This window comes from Pseudorca crassidens, chromosome 11, assembly GCF_039906515.1.
Source record: "Pseudorca crassidens isolate mPseCra1 chromosome 11, mPseCra1.hap1, whole genome shotgun sequence".
Taxonomy (NCBI): Eukaryota; Metazoa; Chordata; class Mammalia; order Artiodactyla; family Delphinidae; genus Pseudorca; species Pseudorca crassidens.
The window spans coordinates 88,462,517-88,486,230 of NC_090306.1; the positions used below are offsets into that span (position 1 = coordinate 88,462,517).

The 23,714-nt window shown below is 38.0% G+C and overlaps 2 protein-coding genes across 19 annotated transcripts in view; one reads left to right on the top strand and one right to left on the bottom strand.

Annotated features, from left to right (window-relative positions):
- GLT8D2 (glycosyltransferase 8 domain containing 2) overlaps positions 1-5,027 on the bottom strand; it is a 73,204-nt gene extending 68,177 nt beyond the window's left edge. For 8 of the 14 annotated variants that reach the window (XM_067697774.1, XM_067697780.1, XM_067697779.1 and 5 more), the window contains exons 1-2: positions 3,310-3,469; positions 967-1,106 (exon numbers count right to left, since the gene is read on the bottom strand). The gene's annotated coding sequence lies outside the window, so the exon portion shown is untranslated. Of the gene's footprint in view, positions 1-966; positions 1,107-3,309; positions 3,470-4,042; positions 4,140-4,893 lie in introns of those variants that run through there. The other 6 variants (XM_067697772.1, XM_067697768.1, XM_067697766.1 and 3 more) reach the window with 5 other exon arrangements.
- HCFC2 (host cell factor C2) overlaps positions 4,152-23,714 on the top strand; it is a 46,781-nt gene continuing 27,218 nt past the window's right edge. For 3 of the 5 annotated variants that reach the window (XR_010932553.1, XM_067697750.1, XM_067697751.1), the window contains exons 1-8: positions 4,152-4,359; positions 5,792-5,940; positions 7,414-7,574; positions 16,501-16,709; positions 17,452-17,536; positions 19,088-19,194; positions 19,299-19,487; positions 23,239-23,406. Coding sequence is in view for 4 of the 5 variants with exons in the window: in XM_067697750.1 (XP_067553851.1) it covers positions 4,197-4,359; positions 5,792-5,940; positions 7,414-7,574; positions 16,501-16,709; positions 17,452-17,536; positions 19,088-19,194; positions 19,299-19,487; positions 23,239-23,406 (1,231 nt within the window). In the remaining variant the exon portion in view is untranslated. Of the gene's footprint in view, positions 4,360-4,691; positions 4,838-5,791; positions 5,941-7,413; positions 7,575-16,500; positions 16,710-17,451; positions 17,537-19,087; positions 19,195-19,298; positions 19,488-23,238; positions 23,407-23,714 lie in introns of those variants that run through there. The other 2 variants (XM_067697752.1, XM_067697753.1) reach the window with 2 other exon arrangements.

Below are 23,714 nucleotides of genomic sequence, written 5' to 3' on the forward strand. Positions count from 1 at the left end.
AGCTGGAGCAGCCACCTTGGATCATGAGCTGGAAGGACGAATTCCAATCTACAAAGTCTACAAATTCCTGAAGATGCGGTGAAATAGAGCTGCCATGCTGGCTTTGGACCGCCATTTCCAAAGTTCATTTAGATGGGAGAAACATAAACTTTTAAAGCCTATTTCTGTCACTATAGCTAATGTAATCTTAATATACCAAATGTCCCAGTTCTGGCCAGTGAAACCTAAGAGCAAGTATGCTGGGTGGCTTCTGGGCAAGATGCTTTTCCTCCCTGTAAAATGAAAGCCCTATTTCCCCATCCTGGCTGTCCTCCTGCTTCATGCCTTTGGGCATGGTTGTATGGGGACACAATGTCCAAAGGTACAACGACCTTCTTTTGACCATAAAGGAAAAGTCAAGAGAAACTCAGAACTGCTACCTGGAACCGTAACACCACTGAACTGCCAAATTAACCCTAGACCTACCTACCCCAGATTTCTTGTGCAAGATAATTAAGTGCCTTATCATTTAGCCACACTGTGTCGGATATTCTGCTACTTGTAACAAAAAGCATTTCCAAATGACATATTCTTTTGCTATGATTTAAATGTCTGTGTCCCCCTCCAAATTCATATGTTGAAATCCTCACCCCCAAGGTGATGGTGTTAGGAGGTAGGGTCTTTGGTATTTTGGTGCTTAGGTCATAAGAGTGGAGCCCTCATGAATGGGATTAACGCCTTTATAAGAGACCCCAGAGAGCTCCTTCATCCCTTTCACCAGGTAAGGATACAGTGAGAAGTCAACAGTCTGAAACCTACAAGAGTATCTTCAGCAGAATCTGACCATGCTGGCACCCTGATCTTGGACTTTCAGTCTCCAGAACTGTGAGAAGTAAATTTTGGTTGTTTATAAACCACCCAGCCTCTAGTATTGTGTTACAGCAGCCTAAGCAGACTAAGACATCTCTATTGCTTCTTCAGTCTTACCTTTTCAACTGGATCCTTCTTCTGAGCCCACAGTCATGTTCCAAGTCTCATCCTTGGAAAAGAATGAGAAAAGCTTGCTCTGTACACAGCCATTTCTCCCCTCCAGCCACTGTTTTTTCTTTCCTTCTGGGGGCAAGTGTCTGTAAAAAGCAGGCTATACATGTTATCTGTGCATCCTCACTTATTCATTCTTCGATCTTCTGTGGCTTCCCTCCTCCCGCTCCACTGAGTATTTTAATCTAGGCCATTAATAACCTCTTAGTTTGCAGACGTTGCTTCTTTGTCTTTTTCTTTTCTGACCTCTCTATGGCTCTTGGCTTTGATAACCACTTCCACTCTGTGAAAGCCCCTTAGCCTGTGGCTTCTTTGACATCGCCCTCACCCAGTTCCCTTTTGACTTCTCTCGCTATTCGTTCCCCATTTCGTTCACGAGAGCCTCCTGCTGTCTTTACCTCTTAAAAGTTGGTTTCTTCAGGGCGCTATTCTGCCTCATTCTTCTCTTCCCCTTCTACACTCACCTCCTAGATGGTAACTTCCATTCTTAAAGTTTCAAAGATTGAAGGTAGCTTTCCTGAGAATTGGGGACCTAATCTAGACTCCTCACTTAAGCAGCGTTGAGTCCAAGGTGCTCTGGTAAAATATCTTTCCCATTGGATTAAGCATCCTGTCATGTATTGAACTGTGTCCCCCCCAAAAACAGATATGTTTAAGTTCTAACCTGTGATTGTGACCTTATTTGAACATAAGGCCTTTGCAGATGTAAACAAGTTAAGGTGAGGCCATTAGGTGGGCCCTCATCTGATATGACTGGTGAACTTATAAGAAGAGAAGAAACACAGACACACAGGGACAACACCATATGATGATGGAGGCAGAGGTTGGAGTGATGCTGCTACAAGCCACGGAAGGCCTAGGATTGACGGCCACCACCAGAAGCCAGAAAGAGGCAAGGAAGTATTCTTCCCTACAGGTTTCAGAGGGATCATGTCCCTGATTTTGGATTTCTACACTCTAGAACTGTGAGACAACAAATTTCTGTTGTTTTAATCCACCTGGTTTGTGGTACTTTGTTACAGCAGTCTTAGGAAACTAATACAGACCTCCACCACTGTCCTGAAGCTCCTTATCTAAGCAACCAGTTATCACTTGTAATCTCCTTTGTCTTAACATTTTGCCTTCATCTCTCCCTAGTTCAGAGATTTTCAGACTTTCGAATATCATACACCAGTTTTGATTTTTTTTAATTTGAATATCAACATTGGGTTTGCAACTTTTAATTTTACCCTTAGTCTTTTGCTATAAGGACATTAAAAAAAACAAAACAAAAAAAACTACCACCCACTTACAGTATCAGTCATAAATAAAAGTTAGGACATTTTAACACTAAACTCTCAGAATAAAATATAATTCTTTAAATAAAGTATTTAAAGTTTTATGAAAAACTCATGGCTCTACCCCAACTTTTCCAGTATTGTTTCAAATACCTAAAAACTTTATAACTGAAACATTTAAGAGCCCATGTTATGTATGTGACCAAGAAAAATATCAGTACATAAATATTCATAGCTTGCTTTCTTTGTTTCCAGCCACCTTCCTATTACAATTCCAAATTCTCTTTGACCATATTATGAAACTGGGGAATTAATCAGTGACAGGAAGAACTTGAAAAGCAGGAGCTGGAAAGAATAGTAAGAATTCCTTTTTAAAAGGGAGAGAATTACCTCTCAAAAGGCAGTTTAGATGAACGAGAAGGTGGGAGAGGCATGGTTAGGTTTGAGGGAATTGGGGGAGGAGAGATGAGCTAGGCAATTGAAAGTAGTAAGATGAGGGAAATGAAATTTTAGGAAATTTGGCCTACATTATGTGTATTCCCTCTTTGATACCGTCTTTAGAGTGTGAGGTAGGGATTTAAATTGCTTTCATTCCCCGCCCCGACCTCTGCCGCTGGACTTGTATCTCTTTGAGTATGATTCTGTGTAGGACCAGATCACAAAGCAGCCCGGACTTAACAGGGTTACTTATGACTGTATTCACAGTAAGTATGGTATAGTGGTTAGGGGTTGGGGCTCTGGAATCAGAAGCTCTGCGTTTGAATACTGGCCCTAATTCTGCTGTGTGCCCATGAGAAAATTACTTTACTTTTCTGTGCCTCATTTCCCCATCCACGAAAGGGAAATAACAGTACCCACTTCACTGGATTGTTAGGAGAATCACAAATTAATTCATATAAGGCAAGGAGGACAGTGCTTGTCAATGAAAGACCCTCAAATGTTAGATAGTAATAAAAGATAAATCTATATATAACCTCCCACCTGCTTAAACAAAACAACTTTCGCGGCTCACCGTTCCTAAACTTCTTGGCATGTCACCCTCCAAATCTGATCTGCCTGACTTGCCTTTGCAGGCTTAGCTCCGACATTCCCTCCGGTGTTCCCAGCCGCGAGTGGCACGCAGCGCTCGCGGCCTCTCCACCATGGTCCAGACTGCCCCCCTCCCCCAGCCTTCAGGGGCATCCTCTACGCCCAGGCTCTCTGCGCGCAGTCACGCCCTCGGCGGAGATGGACTTCCCTCTCCTCTCCGCGCGCTCCTGGCACTTCAAAACCTATACGAGAGCTTTTCCCTTGCTGTGTTGTCATTGTTTAAAGCATCTGTCCCCAACCTTTTTGGCACCAGGGACGGGCTTCGTGGAAGCCAATTTTTCCACGGAATGGGGGGCGGGAATAGTTCAGGCGAAGAGGAAGCCTCGCTCACCTCCTGCTCAGCCCCTGCTGTGTGGCTCCTTTCCTAACAGGCCCGGACAGGTTGCGGTCTGCGGCCTGGGGGTTGGGGACCCCTGTTTTAAAAGGTCTGACTCGCACATCCTAGATGCTCAAAGTGGCCGTAAAGGAAAACGCTGTATCTTCTCCCACAAATAAAAAACTGGAGGCTCTGGATGAGGAGGGGAGACTGGTCGGTAGGAAATTTCCTTCCACCCTAAAATCCCTTGTCCAGGGTGCCAACACCAGCCACGTCACCCGGGGGGGGTGGGGCTCCCTTGCCAGGACCCCCTCTGCTCCCCGCAGCCCTCCATCCTCACTCTGGACGCCCGCGGTCACGTGACCATCACCCTCCTCCGTGGGGTTCCCCTCCTCCCGCGTGCACAGCTGGAGGCGGGTCCCAGCCCTCCTCCCGGAGCAGCGGCGCCGGAGCAGGCGCGGTGCATTGTGGACAGAGGGGCGGGGGTTGGGAAGATGGCGGCTCCCAGCCTCCTCAACTGGAGGCGGGTTTCCTCCTTCACGGGGCCGGTCCCCCGCGCCCGGCACGGACACCGCGCGGTGGCCATCCGGGAGCTGATGATCATCTTTGGAGGGGGCAACGAGGGCATCGCCGACGAGCTGCACGTCTACAACACGGGTAGGCGCGGCGGCGGCTCTTCGGCCCCGCCTGTGGGAGCCGCGGAGGGGGAGGGGAGACGAGGCGGCGGCCGCGGCCCTGACAGCTGTCACCGCCGGGTCACTGCCTCCTCCGGTGGGCGACGGGGAGCGAGTCTCGGCCGGGCGGCCCCAATCCCGCAGGGTCCCGGGCCGTAGCTCCGTTTCTCCGGGATTGCCGGGGCGGAACCGGCCCCCGTGCGGGGCGCGCCGGCCCTCGGGCAGGCGGTCCCGGACCCCCCCGCCCCAGCCCTGCTGGCGGACGTAGGCGAGAGAGACTGTTTCCATCCGCCTGGGCCTCTTCCCGAAGTCTCGCCCACTCCGGGGCCCCGAGATCCCTCCCTGTCAAAACCCACCTCCAAACCAGAGCTCCTCCGGGCCTTTCCCGTCTTTGCCTGCCTGCCTTCTTTAGGAGGAAGAGAATATAGGGGAGATGAGGAGGGAAAACGAGAGGCCTTCTGGTACTTTCACCCCAAATACAGCCCCGTACCTGGCAGTTGTTAGTCAAGATTCTTACCCCGTTGGTAGCGCTCTTCACTGGCGGGGAAGTGGCTCGTGGGTGATACCGATGCCTGTCTGCATGGTTGGGTGTGTGTGCCCAAGCTCAGCCGTTCAACGCTCGGGGAGGACTGTCGCCTTGAGCGCCGCTGCACATCAGAAATGCCCCCGGCCGCGGAGGCCCTGACTTTGAGTACCTCCGTGGAACAGAAAGGAGGTTGCAATTTCATTTTTCCCACTTGTCAATGCGCCAGCAGTCCTAAGGAAGCTCTTTTCTTGGTGTAAGGCTAATTAATGAGTTTGAAATCTATGTCGTGATCAATAACTTTTCTTTGACCAAACAACTTAATTATAGTGGTCATTTAGAAATTAATAAAATGGTGGAGTAGGGGAAACTTTATTTTTTCACCTTCTCCTCCTTCTGGCACCCCAGCATAAAAAAGTTAAAAAGTTAGTCGACAATTTGGTAGACTGTAAAAACCTTGGGTGTGGAATAAGTTAGACCTGGTTTGAATTTTGCTCTGCTAGTTGTTCAAGGATCAACCCTAAAGTTACTGAACCTAAGTGTCAGAGTTTTCACTTGTAAAATAGAGAGGATGATGCTCCCCAAGTAGGGTTTTTGTTGAGAAATTAAGTGATATAGATCAGGGTTTTCAACAGCAGCATGATTGACATTTGAACCGGATAATTTTGTTTGTTTTAAGGGCTGCCCTATATCCCCAGCCTTTTACCCACTAGTTGCCAGTAACACCCTCCTCCTGCAGTTCTGACAACTGAAATTTTTTTGTTTGTCCCTGGGTGGGCAAGACCATTCCCAATTAAGAACCACTGATATAAATGATTCATATAAAAGTACAGATTCATAGTTTGTGATAACTGTTTATTATAATTGGTTTTAATTTTATTTTGGCAACTAGTTACAAATCAGTGGTTCCTGCCAGCTGTTAGAGGAGACATCCCTCCAGGCTGTGCTGCCCATGGATTTGTCTGTGATGGTACCAGAATATTAGTATTTGGGGGAATGGTTGAATACGGAAGATACAGCAATGAGTTATATGAGTTACAAGTAAGTATATTTCAAATTTATTATCTCAACCTGAAATTTTAATGATATTGCTCATAATTCTTTGAAAGATTGCAAAATGTTTCATTAACATGCTTAAAATAGTGTGAGCTTCACATTTCATAGCTTCAAAGAAAACATTTCCACTTCACTAAAAAGCCAAAGTTTCCTTTTTTTTTTTTTTTTTTTTTTTTTGCCCGCACCGTGTGGCATGTGGGATGTGGGATCTTAGTTCCCTGACCAGGGATCAAACCCGTGTCCCCTGCATTGGGAGCGCGGAGTCTTATCCGCTGGACCACCAGGGAAGTCCCAAAGCCAAAGTTTCTAGTGTAAGTCTTTTTCCAATACCCAGTGCAACATTTGTAACATTAAGATACCTGTTACTTAGTCTCAGTTGTACAAGTTATATGTTTGAGCTTTTGTATCTTAGCGCAGTCTTTCTTTAACTTTAGCCTGCAGCAGAAGCACCTGGAGGGTTTGTGAAAACACAGATTGCTGGGCTCCGCCCTTAGAGTTTCTGAATCAGTATTCTCTACAGAGAATTTGCATTCCTTCTGAGTTTCCACCTGCTCCTGCTGGTCTCCAGACCGTACGTTTTTGAAAACTTCTGCCTTAGTTACAGAAATTGTTACCCTCACGCTAATAATCACTTTTTTCCCCTTTCTGGCAGTACATACAAAAGGGGTAACAGTTTCAAATAGCCTTTCTAGATTTTACTCTCTAATAAACCAGACGCAGAGCCCTCTGTGACAGCCCTAACTGACTTTTATTCCTGAACTGTATATTCCCACTTCTGTGATCTTAAGGATATCTGGTAGTTGGCAGATGTAGGTGAATTATGCCTATTTACAAGCAGTCCATTTAAAAATTTTTTCGAAAATAGTTTTAGGTAAAGAAAGCATCCATGGCTAGAGAATAAGTTTTGGAGTTTGGTTTGTTAAGTGATCTTTATGTTGGAGTTCCCTGGTGGTCCAGTGGTTAAGACTCCGCACTTCCACTGCAGGGGGCACAGGTTCGATCCCTGTTTGGGGAACTAAGATCTCACATGCCATGCAGCGGCCAAGAAAAAAAAAACTTTTTAATGAGCTTTATGTTTATTTAAAGGTTAAAATATATACCATCCATGGATTACCTAATTTCAAAAAGTGAGAGTACATAAATTACATTTAATCTTAAAGCTATAAATAATGTTGAATTTTTCATTTGGAAAATATTTTATAACTGTTAGTGTTTATTATTATAAGCTTAGTTTGCCATTGTGGAAAGCTGTGAATATGGAAGATTAGACTGAATTTCTATTGGAACACTCATTTTAATTCCTGAAGTTATCTGGTTAACTTGTCATTTGTCCCAAAAGTAGCTTATTGAAGTCTTCTGATCGGATTCAGATTAAAATGTATTGGTATGATGTTACACTATTGACAATATAGGAGCACTTTCCTGATTTTGTCTGAGAGTATTTATGCTCTTTTTTAGGCAAGTCGTTGGTTATGGAAAAAAGTGAAACCGTATCCTCCTTCTTCTGGTTTACCTCCTTGTCCTCGTCTGGGACATAGCTTCTCTTTATATGGTAACAAATGCTATTTGTTTGGTGGCCTGGCAAATGAAAGTGAAGATTCAAACAATAATGTTCCCAGGTATGCCAACACTTTTTCAGACCAAATGTTTATTTTACGATTTAGATTAAGAACATTTCATTTCTTCCATCTTTAATTATCAAAAGTGATGAAGCTTAGCCATTTTCAATTAAACCTAACAGTGAACAAATTTGTGTCCATTTTGTGTTTTCCTTAGTCCCTGGAGTATATCTGTTTTCAAAACTGCCTTTTCCGATCAGAAATCATCTTATTAAATTGATATTAATATAACTGCTTGTGGCAATATATTTGTATATGTTGAGCCATAATGAATTTTAGTTGTCATAAGCGATAATGAAAAGTAATAAATGGATATTTTCAAATTATATTTCTCTGAGAGTTAGTGACAAAAATCTGAATGTAGAATGAAGGCTATCATTTCCATTTTTCTCATAGGAAGCTGTTAAGAGTGGTTCACACAAGCAAGTACTTTCAGAACCAATTCTCTCCTCCTTTTTCCAAACAGAATTAATCACTGCCTCTTTTCTTTTTGCATAATGTTTTGATCACATGGTCATTATAGCATTCAGGATTTGGAGGTTTAGAATCCAAAAGGCTATTTTCTGATTCACTGCTTACCGTGTATGTGTCCTTTAGTGGAAGTAATCTAAGCCTGTTTTCCTTCACTGTGAAATGGGAGTGATTAAATACCTACCTTTCAGTGTCATTGTGATTGCTAAATAAGATTATTGGAATAATTTTCAAAGGACTTTCAAGTTGCCATCAGCAATATCAGTAGTTGTCATCGCCATTATAATGTGTCTTTTTACCTACATTAGACTGATAATAGAGTTAGCTTTTTTTTTCCTCCAGACTTTAAAAAATAACATATACTAAAACTACATGGAAAAATTGGAAACTGGAGAAAAGGAAAAGAATTTATACCACCACACTAATCCAGATACTTTTACTTTTAGCCCATGTCTTTTTTTCATTTTCCATTAAACAATTTTTTTTAGGTACAGACTTGTAAAATTCAAGAAACTAAAAAGTATACGAAGTTCTTTCTCATAGCATCACTGTTCCCCAGCATAGGCAAGAACACATAATTCAGTTTGATGTGTATCTTTTGGAACCTTTTTCATGTAACACATTGTATTAGCTTTTGTTGTGTTAAGGGTAAGCTTCTCAAGTTTATGCTGCTAGAGGGAATAACTAGATACACGTGATACTTTTTAAAACCTTGATTAAAGCTAGCACATTCATTTCTGTTGACATTCCATTGGTCAGAGCAAGCCCTAAAGCCAAGACCTGAGTCATGATGCAAGGATACATGTTCTGCTTTCTGGGAGAGGGGACTTGGGAACCTTAATCTGATTCTACGCAGACATGTATTTTTTTTATACAAGTGAGGTCTTTCTTCTTGCTTTATGACTTTGGCTGTTTACTTGTTTGGGTTTTTTGTTTGTTTTTTACTTTTAACAATATATCTTTACATGGCAGTAGATATGGATTGACCTATTTTTTAAAGGCTGAAAAGTAGTCTGAATTATGCAAATTATTTAACCATTCCCCTACAGATGGACATTTAAATATTTCCATTATTTTGCTATTACAGTTTTTGCACATGTATAAATATTTTTGTAGGATTGATACTTATAAATGGAATTGGGGGGGAGGGTGTTGGTCAAAGGGTACATTTAAGTTTGTTTAGGTACCCCTGAATCAACCTCCAAAGAGATGGAAGTATTTTATACTCCTAATAACTGTGTACGAGAGTGCCTTATACCCTCAGCAATACTGAATCATCTCACTCTTCTTAGTTTTTGCCAACATAATTGGTGAAATACATTTCATGGGTTTATCTTGATTTATTTTTAAACTAGGAATGAGCTTGATTAACAATGCTTATTGGATATTTACAATTACTTTTTTGAAATTGTCTGTTCAGGTCCTTGTTTATTTTTCTATTTTAAAAAGTTGAAGTATATATTATATACCATAAAATTCATCCTTTTTATATGTACAATTCCATGATTTTTAGTAATTTACAGTGTTGTGTAACCATCACCACAATCCAGTTCTAGAACATTTCTATCACTCCAAAAGAAACTTCTTATTCATTTGCAGTCAGTCTGCATTCCCATACCAATCCCCAGGCAACTACCAGTCTACTTTCTGTCTCCATAGATTAGCCTTTTCTGAACATTTCGTACAAATGTGCTTTTGTGCATTTATCTTCTTTCACTTAGCATAATGTTCTTAAGGTTCAACCATGTTGTAGCATGTATCAAATATTTCTTCCTTTTACTGATGCATAATACTCCATTGTATTGATATATCACATTTTGTTTATCTGTTCATCAGTTGGTAGACGTTTGGATTGTTTCCAGTTTTGGGCTTTTATGAATAATGCTGTTATGATCATTTGCATACAGGTCTTTCTATGGACATGTATTCATTACTCTTGATTAGATACCTAGTAATAGAATTGCTGAGTCATGTGGGAAATTTATACTTCTTAAGTACTACCAAACTGTTTTCCAAAGTGACTACCATCTTACCTTCCCACCAGCAATGTATAAGTGTTCCAAATTTTCCACATCCTTGTTAAAGCTTGTTATTGTCTGTCTTTTTTTTACAGCCAACCTAGTGGGTATAAGGTGGTATCTTATTATGGTTTTAATTTGCATTTCCCTAATGACCAGTGATGTTGAGCTTCTTTTCATGAGCTTTTTAGCCATTCATATATCTTGTTTGATGAAATTTCTATTCAAATCTCTGTTCATTTGTTAGATACACTTGACCAACAGGCACAAAAAAAGATGCTGAACATTGCTAATTATTAGAGAAATGCAGATCAAAACTGCAATCAGGTACCACCTCACACCAGTCAGAATGGCCATCATTAAAAAGTCTACAAATAGGGCTTCCCTGGTGGCGCAGTGGTTGGGAGTCCGCCTGCCGATGCAGGGGACACGGGTTCGTGCTCCAGTCTGGGAAGATCCCACGTGCCGTGGAGTGGCTGGGCCCATGGGCCATGGCCGTTGAGCCTGCGCATCCAGAGCCTGTGCTCTGCAGCGGGAGAGGCCACAACAGTGAGAGGCCACATACCGCAAAAAAAAAAAAAAAAAAAGTCTACAAATAATAAATGCTGGAGAGGGTGTGGAAAAAAGGGAACCCTCCTACACTGTTGGTGGGAATGTAAATTGCTGCAGCCACTCTGGAAAACAGTATGGAGGTTTCACAAAAAACTAAAAATAGAGTTGTCATATGGTCCAGCAGTCCCATTCCTGGGCATATATCTGGAAAAAACCATAATTCGAAAAGATACGTACATGCCTGTGTTCATAGCTGCACTATTCACAGTAGCCAAGACATGGAAACAACCTAAATGTCCAAAGACAGATGAATGGATAAAGAAGATGTGGTACACATATACAATGGAATACTACATAGCCATAAAAAAAGAATGAAATAATGCCATTTGCAGCAACATGGATGGACTTAGAGATTATCATACTAAGTGAAGTAAGTCAGAAAGAGAAAGACAAATACCACATGAGATCACTTATATGTGGAATCTAAAATATGACACAAATGAACTTATCTATGAAACAGAAAGAGACTCACAGACATAGAGAACAGACTTGTGGTTGCCAAGGGTGGGGGTGTGGGGGAGAGATGGATTGGGAGTTTGAGATTAGCAGATGCAAACTATTATATAGAGAATGGATAAACAACAAGGTTCTACTGTATAGCACAGGGAACTATATTCCATATCCTGTGATAAACCATAATGAAAAGAATATGAAAAAAATGTATATATTTATATGTATAACTGAATCACTTTGCTGTACAGCAGAAATTAACGTAACATTGTAAATCAACTATACTTCAATAAAATAAATCTAAAAATAAAATTTAGTTGCTTGTATTCTTATTATTGAATTATAAGTGTTCTTTATATATTCTGCATACAGGTTTTTTAAAAAATCAAATATGTGATTTGCAAATATTTTCTTCCCATCTGTAGCTTGTCTTTTTATTTTCTTAATGGTATCTTTTGAAGCACAAAGATTTTAATTTTGATAAGTTCAGTTTATCCATTTTTTCTTTTATGGGTCATGCTTTTAGCATCCTTTTTAAGAACTCTTTGCGTGTCTCAAGGTTACAAAACTTTGTTCCTCTATTTTCTTCTAAAAGTTCTGTAGTTATATCTGTGATTCATTTTGAGGTAATTTTTATGCCTGGGTAAAGTAAGTGTCTAAATTCATTCTTTTACATGTAGATATCCAGCTTTCCCAACACCTTTCATTGAAAAGACTATCCTTTTCCCACTGTATTGTTTTGGCACCTTTATTGAAAATGAATTGACCATAAATGTAAGGATTTACTTATGGACTCTCAATTCTGTTCCACTGGCCTTATGCCAGTACCACACTGTTTGGATTACTGTAGCTTTATATTATGTTTTGAAATAGGAAGATATAAGTTCTCAAATTTTATTACTCTTTTTTCAAGAATGTTTTAGCTATTCTGAATCCTTTACATTTCTGTATAAATTTTAGGATCAACTTGCCAATTTCTGCAAAAAGGTCTTCTGGGATTTTGATAGGGATTGTGTTGACTATATAGATCAATTTGTGGACAGTTGCTATCTTATTAGTATTGAGTCTTCCAATCTATGAACATGGAATGTCTCTACATTTATTTAGATCTTCTTTATTGTCAGTCAGCGATATTTTGAGGTTTTCAATGTACAAATCTTGCTCTTATTTTGTTAAATTTATTTCTAACTTTTTATTCTTTTTGATGACATTGTGAATAGATTTGGTTTCTTAATTTCATTTTTGGATTGTTCATTGCTAGCATATAGAAATACATTTGGTCTTTGTATATTGATCTTGTATCCTGTGACCTTGCTGAATTCATTTATTATTTCTAATCATATTTTCATGGATTTTTGTTTTTCTTTTTATTAGTGATTCTTAGGAGTTCTCTATGTAATTTGTTTTATATGTTCCAGATATTTTTTCCCAAGTCTTCTGTTTGCTCCCCCCGCTTTTTTAAGGGTTTTCATTTTTGTTTTATCAAGTATGACAATATACTTTTTAATGGCTTTCTGGTTTGTATCCTGCTTATTAGGAAGAATCTCCTGTCTCAAAACTATAAAAATAATTTTTCTATATTTTCTTCTAGTACATTCACAGATTTGTTTTTGTGTTTAAAATATTAATGCATTTGGAATATATTTCTGTGACTAGTGTGAGGCTTTTTACTTTTTCTTCTGAATGAATTTTCAGTTCTCCCACCATTTATTAAATAAGCCAGTCCCCCCCCCCCGACACAATGTGTTGAACTCCCATCTCTGTCATATCTTAATTCTCTTAGAATTGGGTCTTTTTCTAGACTCTCTAGACCAGGGGTTACAAACTACTCTCTGTAGACAAAATTTGGCCTGCTGCCTGTTTTTGCTAGTAAAGTTTCATTGGAACCCAGCCATGTCCATTCATTTACATATTGTCTCTGGCTGCTTTCATATTAAAAGGGCAGAGTTGAGTAGTTGTGGCAGAATTTATGGCCTACAAAGCTTAAAATATTTACTATCTAGCTCTTTCCAGAAAAAGTTTGTGAGCTCTTGTTCTAGACTCTCTTCTGTTTCATTAATATATTTACCTTTCTATCTTTAATTGTGATGTTTGCTGTAGGTCTCTGGTATATGCCTTTGATCAGATTAAGGAAGTTCTAAAAAAAAAGTTATATATATATGAAGTATAGTTGTATAATATTACATAAGTAACAGGTGTACAGTATAGTGATTCACAATTTTTTAAGGTTATACTCCATTTATAATTATAAAAGGTTGGCTATATTCTCCGTGTGGTGCAGTATGTCCTTGTAGCTTATTTTATACCTAATGGTTTGTAACCTCTTAATTCCCTACCCCATGTTGTCCCTCCCCCCCTTCCCTCTCTCCACTGCTAACCACAGTTTGTTCTCTATATCTGTGAGTCTGGTTCTTTTTTGTTACATTTACTAGTTTGTTGTATTTTTTGGTTCCATATATATAAGGAAGTTTTCTTAAATCTATAGTTTGCTAATTCATTTTTTCTTTCTTTTTAACCAAAAAATGGATGTTGAGCTTAATTTTTAAAATTTTCCAAATGGAGGAATTCTCTGGTGGTCCAGTGGTTAAGACTTGGGCTTTCACTGCCATGGACCTGGGTTCGATCCCTGGTTGGGGAACTAAGTTTCCACAAGCTGAGTGGTGTGGCCAAAAAAAAGAAAAATTTCAAAATGGAAAGTTTTGTTATTGTTGCTAATATCTAGTTTTATTATATTGAGGTTAAAAAAAATGTGGTCTATAGGATTTCTCCTTTTTAATGGTTGTTTTTGTGGTCTATTTCACAGTCATTTTTTGTAATTATTCCATAGTTCTTCATAAAGATTGTAAGTTCTTGACTGTTTGGCTAAAAGGTTCTTTATTAAATCAATGTTTTAAATTATTATTCAAAGCTTTTTTATCCTGTGGGTGTAGGTCATAACTTCTGAATGACATGTTAAAATCTCCCAGTGTGATTGTGAATTTGTGTTTTGTTCCTTACATATATAATTTCAACCTGTGTGTATTATTTTGTTGTAGACTTATCTTATGTAAATAGGACTAACAATTAACTAGTATGCACTGGTATAGCATACTGGCTGGGATTCGTTCTGATCTGTTTAACTCTATGCCATATCAGTTGTTAAATAGTTTTAATATCATCCTGCTATTAATAGCTTATAGTTGGATTTGGGGTTCTTTTGTTTCCCCTGCATACTCCCTATCTCCAAGAGACTTTGTCTTAAAATAAGGACGTTTTTTCCTGCCCTTGTAATTTTATGTTTTCCATCTACTCTGCTTGTTGTTGCTTCTCCACACCCCTTTCCCTGCCTTTGCTAGGTTTCTAAAAATTGTGATGAGATTGAATATTTGTGTATGTGTGTTTATATATTTATATAATTTTTATTTCCTGTTCTGTGAACTGCCTGTTTATATCCTTTTACCTATGTCTATTGTGTGATTGGTCGTTATCTTGATTTCATAGGAGCTCTTTATATTAAGAAAATTCTGTGATGTTTACTAAATTTTTTTTCAATTTTTCTCTTCTCTTTTGACATTGTTTATAGCTGTTTTTTCCCCCAGCCATCTTATTTCCATAGACTATGCTTTGCTTTTTTTCCTTCTCCTTCCTTTTTCTTGATTTATTGTTTTTCTTTGATTCTTTCTTTCCTGCTAATGATTTGAAAATTATACATGCTAATTCTATGCTTCCCTTAGTTGCTTGGAAATCATCATACACATTTAAACTGAAGAAGCCTTGTACTCTTTGGAAATAGATTACTGTCTTTTTCTTTAGCCTTTTTTTGCTTACTCCCTTTTTACATATGTTTCGTAGAGTTGTGAATCTTATTCCAGACTACAATAATGTTAAGAAATTAATTTTTTAGTCAGTCTTTCCCAGTGATTATTTAGACCTCACAGGCACGGTTATAAACATCAATTTAAATTTAATTATAAATTACTAGTTTCTTTGCACAACCATTTCTTTTATTCAGTGTATTCTTTCTTGGATTTCTTTTTATTTTTCCTGGATGATCTAGCATCATTTTTTCACAGAACAGTTATATGGCTAAACTGCAGTTGTTGTTTTTTTTGTTTTTTTTTTGCGGTACGCGGGCCTCTCACTGTTGTGGCCTCTCCTGTTGCGGAGCACAGGCTCCGGATGCGCAGGCTCAGCGGCCATGGCTAACGGGACCAGCCGCTCCACAGCATGTGGGATCTTCCCGGACCGGGGCACGAACCCATGTCCCCTGCATCGGCAGGTGGACTCTCAACCACTGCGCCACCAGGGAAGCCCTAAATTTTGCAGTTTTATATGTTCTAAAATGTTTAATTTTGCCCTCATATTTGAGTAATAATTTGATTACTCAATTTATTGAGAGATAGATTCTTATAAGTGTCACTTTGCTCAAAACACTGAAAACATCATGTCATAGATGAGAAGCTTCATGCCAATTTCTAGAGTAGAAAAGCTATGTAGGACATTGCTATGACATTATAGAGTGAAAATTTAAAAAGAAAAAAGTTGCAAAGCAATATTTGTAGTATATCTTGCTTATACATATGTGGGTATCCATAGAGAGAGAGGTCTGAAAGGGTATTTACTAATTATTGTCAATAGTAATTGATTGTTCTGGTTATCTAGTACCATGTAATAAACTGCCCCAAAAGTTAGTGATGCAAAATAGCAACCATTTTATTGTGTTCGTGGATTCTGTACATTGGGAATTCATACAGGACACAGCAGTGATGACTAGGCCCTCAGATGGGAAGGCTTCAGTGGTCACTGCCATGTCTGATGCCTCAGCTGAGATGGCTGAAGGATGAACTCAACTGGGACTGTCATCCTGCGTGCCTACTTGTGTCCTCTCCATATGGTGGTTTTGTGACAGTTGGACTTTCAGGGAGGTTCAGGATTCCAAGTGCAAGTGTTGTGTAGTGAAGCTGCATTGGCCTTCTGTGACTGAGCCCCAGAAGTCACATAGTATCATTTCACCACACTCTATTAGTTGACGCAGTCACAACCTGCCTAGCACCAAGGGGAGGGGACATAGACCCTACCTCCTCATGGGAAGAGTGTCAGGGAATTTGCAGCTATGTTTTGAAACCGTCACGGTATTGTCATGGACAAGAGTGCTGGCTAAATGATGGCAGGAATTTTTTTAATCTCTTCTGTTCACTACTGATCCCCACAAGAGTGCCTGGTACATAGTAGTGTTTGATGAATACATGTTGAATGAATGAGTTATGGGGTTTCTGCTCTTCTAATGGCTTTCTGTATTATATGAATAAGCATATGTTATTTTTATAAATAGAAACAAAAAGCAAATAAAAAGTGTATATCATGTTAATGTTTTAATTTCTTTCATTATATCCTAGATATTTAAATGATTTCTATGAGCTGGAGCTACAGCATGGTTCTGGTGTTGTGGGTTGGAGCATTCCAGTGACTAAAGGGATTGTGCCTTCTCCAAGAGAATCCCACACAGCTGTTATATATTGCAGAAGAGATTCAGGAAGTCCTAAAATGTATGTTTTTGGTGGAATGTGTGGTGCTCGCCTTGATGACCTATGGCAACTTGACTTAGGTAAGCTTAAGTTCATTCAGGCTCAGGAATTCATTATGATTGATAAAGGCAAATACAAAAATTGCTTTGAAAAATATTTTTGATTACAGTTTTTATTGAGTTGTACTTGATATGAGTGATTGCTGATCAGTCAAGTTGAACAAATGAATATTTGATTTATGACAGTAACTCTCCTGGGCTCCCTATAAGTCAGGTCACCATATATTCTGGTTTGCCTTGGATGGTCCTGGTTTATGCTTATTGTCCCACGTAATTATCAATAGTACCCCTTTCACTCTATGAGATGTCCCAGTTGAGGATGATTGAATTTATGTGGTTACTCTGTCTACAGGAAATGTGGCGTTAGTAATGTTACTGCTGGTCAGTGAAAAACCTCCTTGCTTAGCTATTTTAAGGGATCGTAGGAATGAATATTTGGAGGGTATGTGTGCTTCCACTTCTGAGTGTCTTCTACACAATATGCTCTTACTTAAAATGTTAAAATCCTTAATCTGGTTTTAATTCAAAATCAGTAGCACCCTAAATACACCTCTCCATTACAAATACTAACATTCAAGTGTAAATAGATTTCTGTGATTGGCAATTTATGTCAGCTGGAAATGTTTATTTTAAGATGAAATTCAAGTAATGGTTTTGAAACCCTTTGCTTCATTTTTGTAAGTCCTTTTTTTTTAAATTCTGCAAGTTGAAGTAATTTGCTATTATTAGATTAAGTTGCTAATATACTTATTTTTACTTTTAGAAACTATGTCATGGTCAAAACCAGAAACTAAAGGGACAGTGCCACTTCCACGAAGCCTTCATACAGCCAGTGTTATAGGAAATAAGTATGGTGTTTTTCTGTTTTTTAGTCTTCCTTTTTTTTGTCTTTTTAACAAACTTAAGAAAGATAGGTACAAAGAAGAGTGATGCTGCTAATTTCTTGAAAATGATTTAATAATGTTTGATTGTGCTTAGTGAAGATAAAGTAATATGCCCACAGGAGCTAAAATACTTACTGTGCATAAAGTAAGTATTTATTGGGCATAAAGTAATATGCCCATAAGAGTCAAAATACTTACCATTTTCTTGTCATGCTGCCTCTTTTACTTCTTCACATTCCTTACAATATCATGCACAGAGTAGGTGTTATATAAGTGTAAGGTAGAGTGTTGTCAAACTGATCTGTCCTCCATCAACAGATTTGACACACATAACTCACTGTTTCTTTTTACATATTTTACATATTTTTCACGTATTGATTTGTACCCAGGTGTGTATTCAGCGTCTATGCTCAATGATTATACTTTGGATGGTGTTATGGATAGAATGTGGACTCTGTAACCAGATTGCCCGAATTCAGGTCTGAGCTTTGATACTTGTCCTATCTGTTCTGGGGCAAGGAAACTTTATTTGTACCTCAGTTTCCTCAAGTATAAAATGTGGATAATAATAAAACCTCCTTCACAAGACTGTCATGAGGATTGAGTGAATTAATACATATAAAATGCTTCAAACAGTGCCAGGTACATAGAGAGCACTCCGTAAAGGTTAGCTGTTACTATCAACAAGTTCCCTTTTTTGTGCAACATTGGGCCAGAATTAGGAATATTGTTTAAATAGAATTTAAGTAAGTGTTTACCTGTGTAGGGACTTCACCTTAAAAGTAATGTTTTAGGAAACAGCTAGTTGTAATTTAGAACCTCATTAGTTCTTCTTAAAAAATAGCCATAAACAAAACCTAATAAGATGTTCATTTTTTTAAATAGCAGAACCCTTTTATAACATGTAGTTTTTCCATTGGAACTCTAATATATAAAATAGATTTAAAAAAAATAGAGCTTCTCTGGTTGACATGAGGCTACATGGCCTGAGCTCTTCCTGATGAGCCTTTCTTCTTCAGCAGCCATCGGGCATGTCTCGAGAACCCTTAGGGCCCTGAGGAACATAGTCTAATGGTTTTTGTTTGATGATATCAGTGACCAAAGTTATAAGAAACTTAATTCTCTTTGGTTACTATACACATACAATTCTAAATTTAACTTTGGATGTCATAGATCATTTGAGTATCCTTCTGGCAGGCAACCCTTAGTTTATTGCATATATTATTGATTTTCAAATGTATTATAATTGAAATATTTCCCACTTTGAATAACTTGCCAGAGAGTAATAATTTTGATTCTGTATTGCTTCATAAAATTATAAACTCTTGAAAGAAGACCACTTTATTCACTATCGTATTTCCATTACCTTGACAGTGATAAGTGATTTATTAGTCCTGAAGCTTTGAGTCAAGAAAAAATAAATTTGTCTATTCTTAGCATTTTAAATCTGAAAAATAAAATTAAAGCTTTAGAAAAAAAAACAGCTACTTTATGTTTTCTTTTTTTGTTGTTCAGGATGTACATCTTTGGTGGATGGGTTCCACATAAGGGGGAAAATATTGAGACTTCACCTCATGATTGTGAATGGAGATGTACCAGTTCATTTTCTTACTTAAATCTTGGTGAGTCTTTTAAGAGTTATTAAAATAAAGTTTATTAATAAAATAACTTTTGTTATTTTGTCATTTAAGAAAAGTAGATTAATCATGGATATTTCTGTCTTTAGATACAGCAGAGTGGACCACCCTAGTATCAGATTCTCAAGAAGACAAAAAAAATTCAAGACCAAGACCAAGAGCTGGACACTGTGCTGTTGCAATTGGCACTCGATTGTATTTTTGGAGTGGAAGAGATGGCTACAAAAAAGCACTGAATAGTCAAGTTTGCTGCAAGGATCTTTGGTATCTTGATACTGGTAGGTAAGAGTATTTAACAAATACAGTTTTTCCTTTAGATAAATAAATAATCAAATGATGTCTGTCTTTTGAGACTTACTGCAAAGCCACTGCCTCTCTTTTTCATGTTGGTTTGGCCAAAAAGTTCATTCGGGTTTTTCATACGTGGAGATGGATAAATTCAGGACGTGTTTTGGAGTTCTTGTTGACAGAACCGACTGATTTGGGTATGGCAGATGACAGAAAGAGAGGAAAGAAGGATGACGTTTTTAGCTTGAATAATTTGGTGGTATTTCTATTTATTGAGCTGGGAAAATTGCGGAGAAAACAGGCTTGTGGAGAAAATGGAAAGTTCCATTTAAACCCTGCTAAGTTTGAAATAAGGAGATCAAGTAGGCAATTGAGGGAATAAAGAAGTCTGGAAGCCAGTAGAGAAATCAGATCTGAAGATGTAGTATGTGTTGTTTTATGAGAAAAGCAGATTATAAAACATACCTATGATTCCAGTTTTTCTTTTAAGTGTATAAACAGGAAAATCTGGAAGGATACACTGTGTACCAAAGTATTATCTAAGAGGTGAGATTATACATTTTTTTAAAAGGTTTTCTCTCTTATCTGTATTTTCTGCAGTAGCATGCATTGCTTTTATAATGTAGAAAGTTTAATTTTAAAATTAAGATACTTGAAAAAGTAATAAGTGGAACAGTTAAGTTGGAGACTAAATGCTTTCTATGGAAGAAGTACATACTAGCAAGGAGGAAAAACTATAGAAAATTGAACTTACTGATTCATCTTTGAAATTGGAAATTATGAGCTGAAGTCCAAGGATAAGCTTCTAATCAGTCTCTGAGATTAGAAGAAAAATGTGCACATATAAATTTTTCTCAGTAGCAAATATGTCACTTTAACCAGATTCTATAAGAGATCTGTGACTTTTAAAAGATTAAAGATCATTGTCTCTGAATGGCCAGTTTTTCCATAAACCTTTCCATAAAAGGCTGTGGACAGGAATATCTTTCTAAAAGTAATCATGGCCACTATCATAAAGGCAAAATTTAGATTTTGCTTTTCCTTGTGATAACTTGGCCTCAGTTTGGGCAGGGGAGGGGAGTAGGGTTCTTCATCTTGCCTTTCTTCACTTTTAGTTAAGTTTTGTGCATTTGAGTTCATATAAAGATTAATATACTTCCATAAGTGTTTTTTATGAAAAATAACAGTCTTTTGCTCACACTTTCCTCCCATTTTCCTTGCTTCACAAGCATGTGCTTTCAGCTCTGTTAAACAGTTCTTATGGTATTTACTTACAGTTCTCCATATAACATGAATATGTTACTTTTATTTTTTTTCAGTTTAGGCATAATATGCTCACTTTCTACCGTGGAAGTTAAGGATTTCTCTCTTCTTCCCACCACTCCTCACCTCTCTCCTATGCACCTTCCCTAACCCCTACTCTCTGAGTATGATTGATTACACCATAATTTTGTTAGATGAGTGTTCAGTGTTTACATTATAACCATATAAATGCTATTCACAGGTGAGCTATGTAGAATATTGTGAATATTTTTTGTTTGCCGTCGATTAGTAATGGTCACTTTTTTTGTTTTAGATCTGTATGTATTTACCACTAATTCAGTCTATGCTCTCATTTGTTTAAATCTTCTCTCATTATGGTTAGATGCATCAGATATTCTATCACATTTCCTCATCTTGAAGAAATTTCTCCTCCTCCAATCTGAGATGATTGCCTTCCACAAATTGAGCACACCTATCATCTTGGAGTCTCCCTTCATCATCTTTCTGGGGATATCTTTTGCCTCTCACCTGTGCTGGATTCCCTGTTTCCTGGATCTCATATTTTTCCCTTCGTTAGTTTACATCCTCATTTTTGTAGAGCACATCCCAGGAAAAGGGTGCATAGGTGATAAATTTATTTTGAGATCTTGCATTGTTTGAAAATAAGTTCAGTCTTCCTTCCTACTGAATTTACAGTTTGAGCGGAAATAGAATTCTATATTGGAAGTCATTATCCTTCAGAATTTTGAAAGCTGGGAAAAAATTTTTTTGAAAGTTGTTATATTCAAACTTCAGGTGTTTTTGTTAGAATCTAAACCACTTCTGATTTTTGGTCCTTTTAAATGTGACCTTTCCCCTGATAGCTTTTAGAATTTTTTCTTTGTCCCTACCGTTCTTAAATTTTATGATGATGTGTCTTGTTGTGTGTCTATTTTTAATCCCTTGTGTTGAGTACTCAGTGGGCCCTTTCAGTATGGAAACTCATGTTCTTCAGTTGTGAGAATTCTCAGTTTATTTTACTGATTTACACCCTTCTGTTTTCTCTCTTTTTCTTCATGTAACTTCTTTTATGTGGGTGGTGTACCTCCTGGACTTGTCTTCTTATTCTCTGCTTTTGTTTAGGTATGGGTTGCCTTACTTTGAAAAACATAAATAAGCTGGATTGTGAATAGGATCGTGGAGGAATTTCCATGGGAATAGTTGGAGGAACTAGGCTTAATTACCCTCTAAAACAGGGACATTAGACTGTTTTTGTAAAGACCCAGAGGGTAAATATTTTAAGCTTTTTGGGCCATAACGTCTCTGTTACACCTACTCACCTCTACAGCTGTAGCATAAAAGGAGTCATAGACAATACCTAAACAAAGGAGCATAGCTATATTTCAGTGAAACTTTATTTATAAAAATAGGCAGAGACTGGATCTGGTCCATGAGCCATAGTTTGCTGACCCCTATTCTAAAAGATACAAAGAGATAGATATTAGACTTGTTCTATAAAGATTAAATTATAGTGTATAGATTTCAACTCACTAGAAAAATACATTTTTTTATATAACTGTCCAGAGATGGAGTGTACTGCCTTGGGATTTGTGAGTTCCCTAATTTGATAGGTAAACAAAAAGACAGGGATATTGTAGAAATAATCTTAGGTCCTTTTTTCCAGTTCTAATAGTCTATGATTGTTATTGTTTTAGAAATGTTGGTAACATTTTATTCCAAAATAATTACCTGTTTTGGTTAGTACAAGTTTTTCTTTTGTTTCTTTTTTTTTTTTTGCGGTACACGGGCCTCTCACTGTTGTGGCCTCTCCCATTGCGGAGCAAAAGCTCCGGACGCGCAGGCTCAGCGGCCGTGGCTCATGGGCCGTGGCTTATGGGCCCAGCCGCTCTATAGCATGTGGGATCTTCCCAGACCGGGGCGCGAACCTGTGTCCCCTGCATCAGCAGGCGGACTCTCAACCACTGCGCCACCAGGGAAGCCCTGGTTAGTACAAGTTTTGATAAGAAGGTATTAACTTCAAAGAAGTTACTTCAAAGAAGTTTTTCCAAAATATCATGTCCAAATCATTTTTGCCAACATTAACAGTATTTCTGACATGTATGCTGTTGGCTCAAAATTGGGTCATAAAATTAAAAACTTACCAAGAAGGTAAAATAGCATAGCTGTAACTATAAAGTACTTGGTTTTTCCCCACACTTCTAGGATTAAATATTTTTTTTAATTTGATGACTCAGCTTGGAACTAAATTATTTTGTTTATAGATTTATTCATATAAGGAATTAGATAAATAAAATCAGAACTCCAAATTATTTTTATTTGACCTACTATAGCTATGTTTATCTGAGTAAATTTTTTCCTCTTAGTAAACAGATGAACTGTTCATTGCTGATGTTTTCAGAACTCCAGGTCCACAAGCTATATAGGCAAACTGTTGATACATTTGAAACTTTAATACATAATACCAATATTGTTCTTTAGAGAAACCACCGGCACCATCACAAGTACAACTGATCAAAGCCACTACCAACTCTTTTCATGTCAAATGGGATGAAGTGCCTACAGTTGAAGGCTATCTTTTGCAGTTGAATACAGACTTGCCGTACCAAGCTGTGTCATCAGATTCTTCAGCAACACCAAATATGCAAGGTAACATAATTTTCACACTTAAAGCGTGTATGCTCATATGCTTCACGAAAGAAAGATAGTGTAGAAAAGCCTGTGATTAGACCTGGTTTAAGAAATTTTATTCTATGATGTTTCCTGCCTGAAAAATATGTTTCAACTCTGAAACTTGACTGTATTACCATTATGGTGTAGTAGAACACATAGGCATGTAGGGTAGAATGTTTTTTCTGGAGTTCATTTTGATGTACTTTCTTAATCTGACATGCTACTTGACTTCAGGAGATGGTTTTAATTAGTTTTCATAAATATTTCAGCTTCTTTCAAAAGTA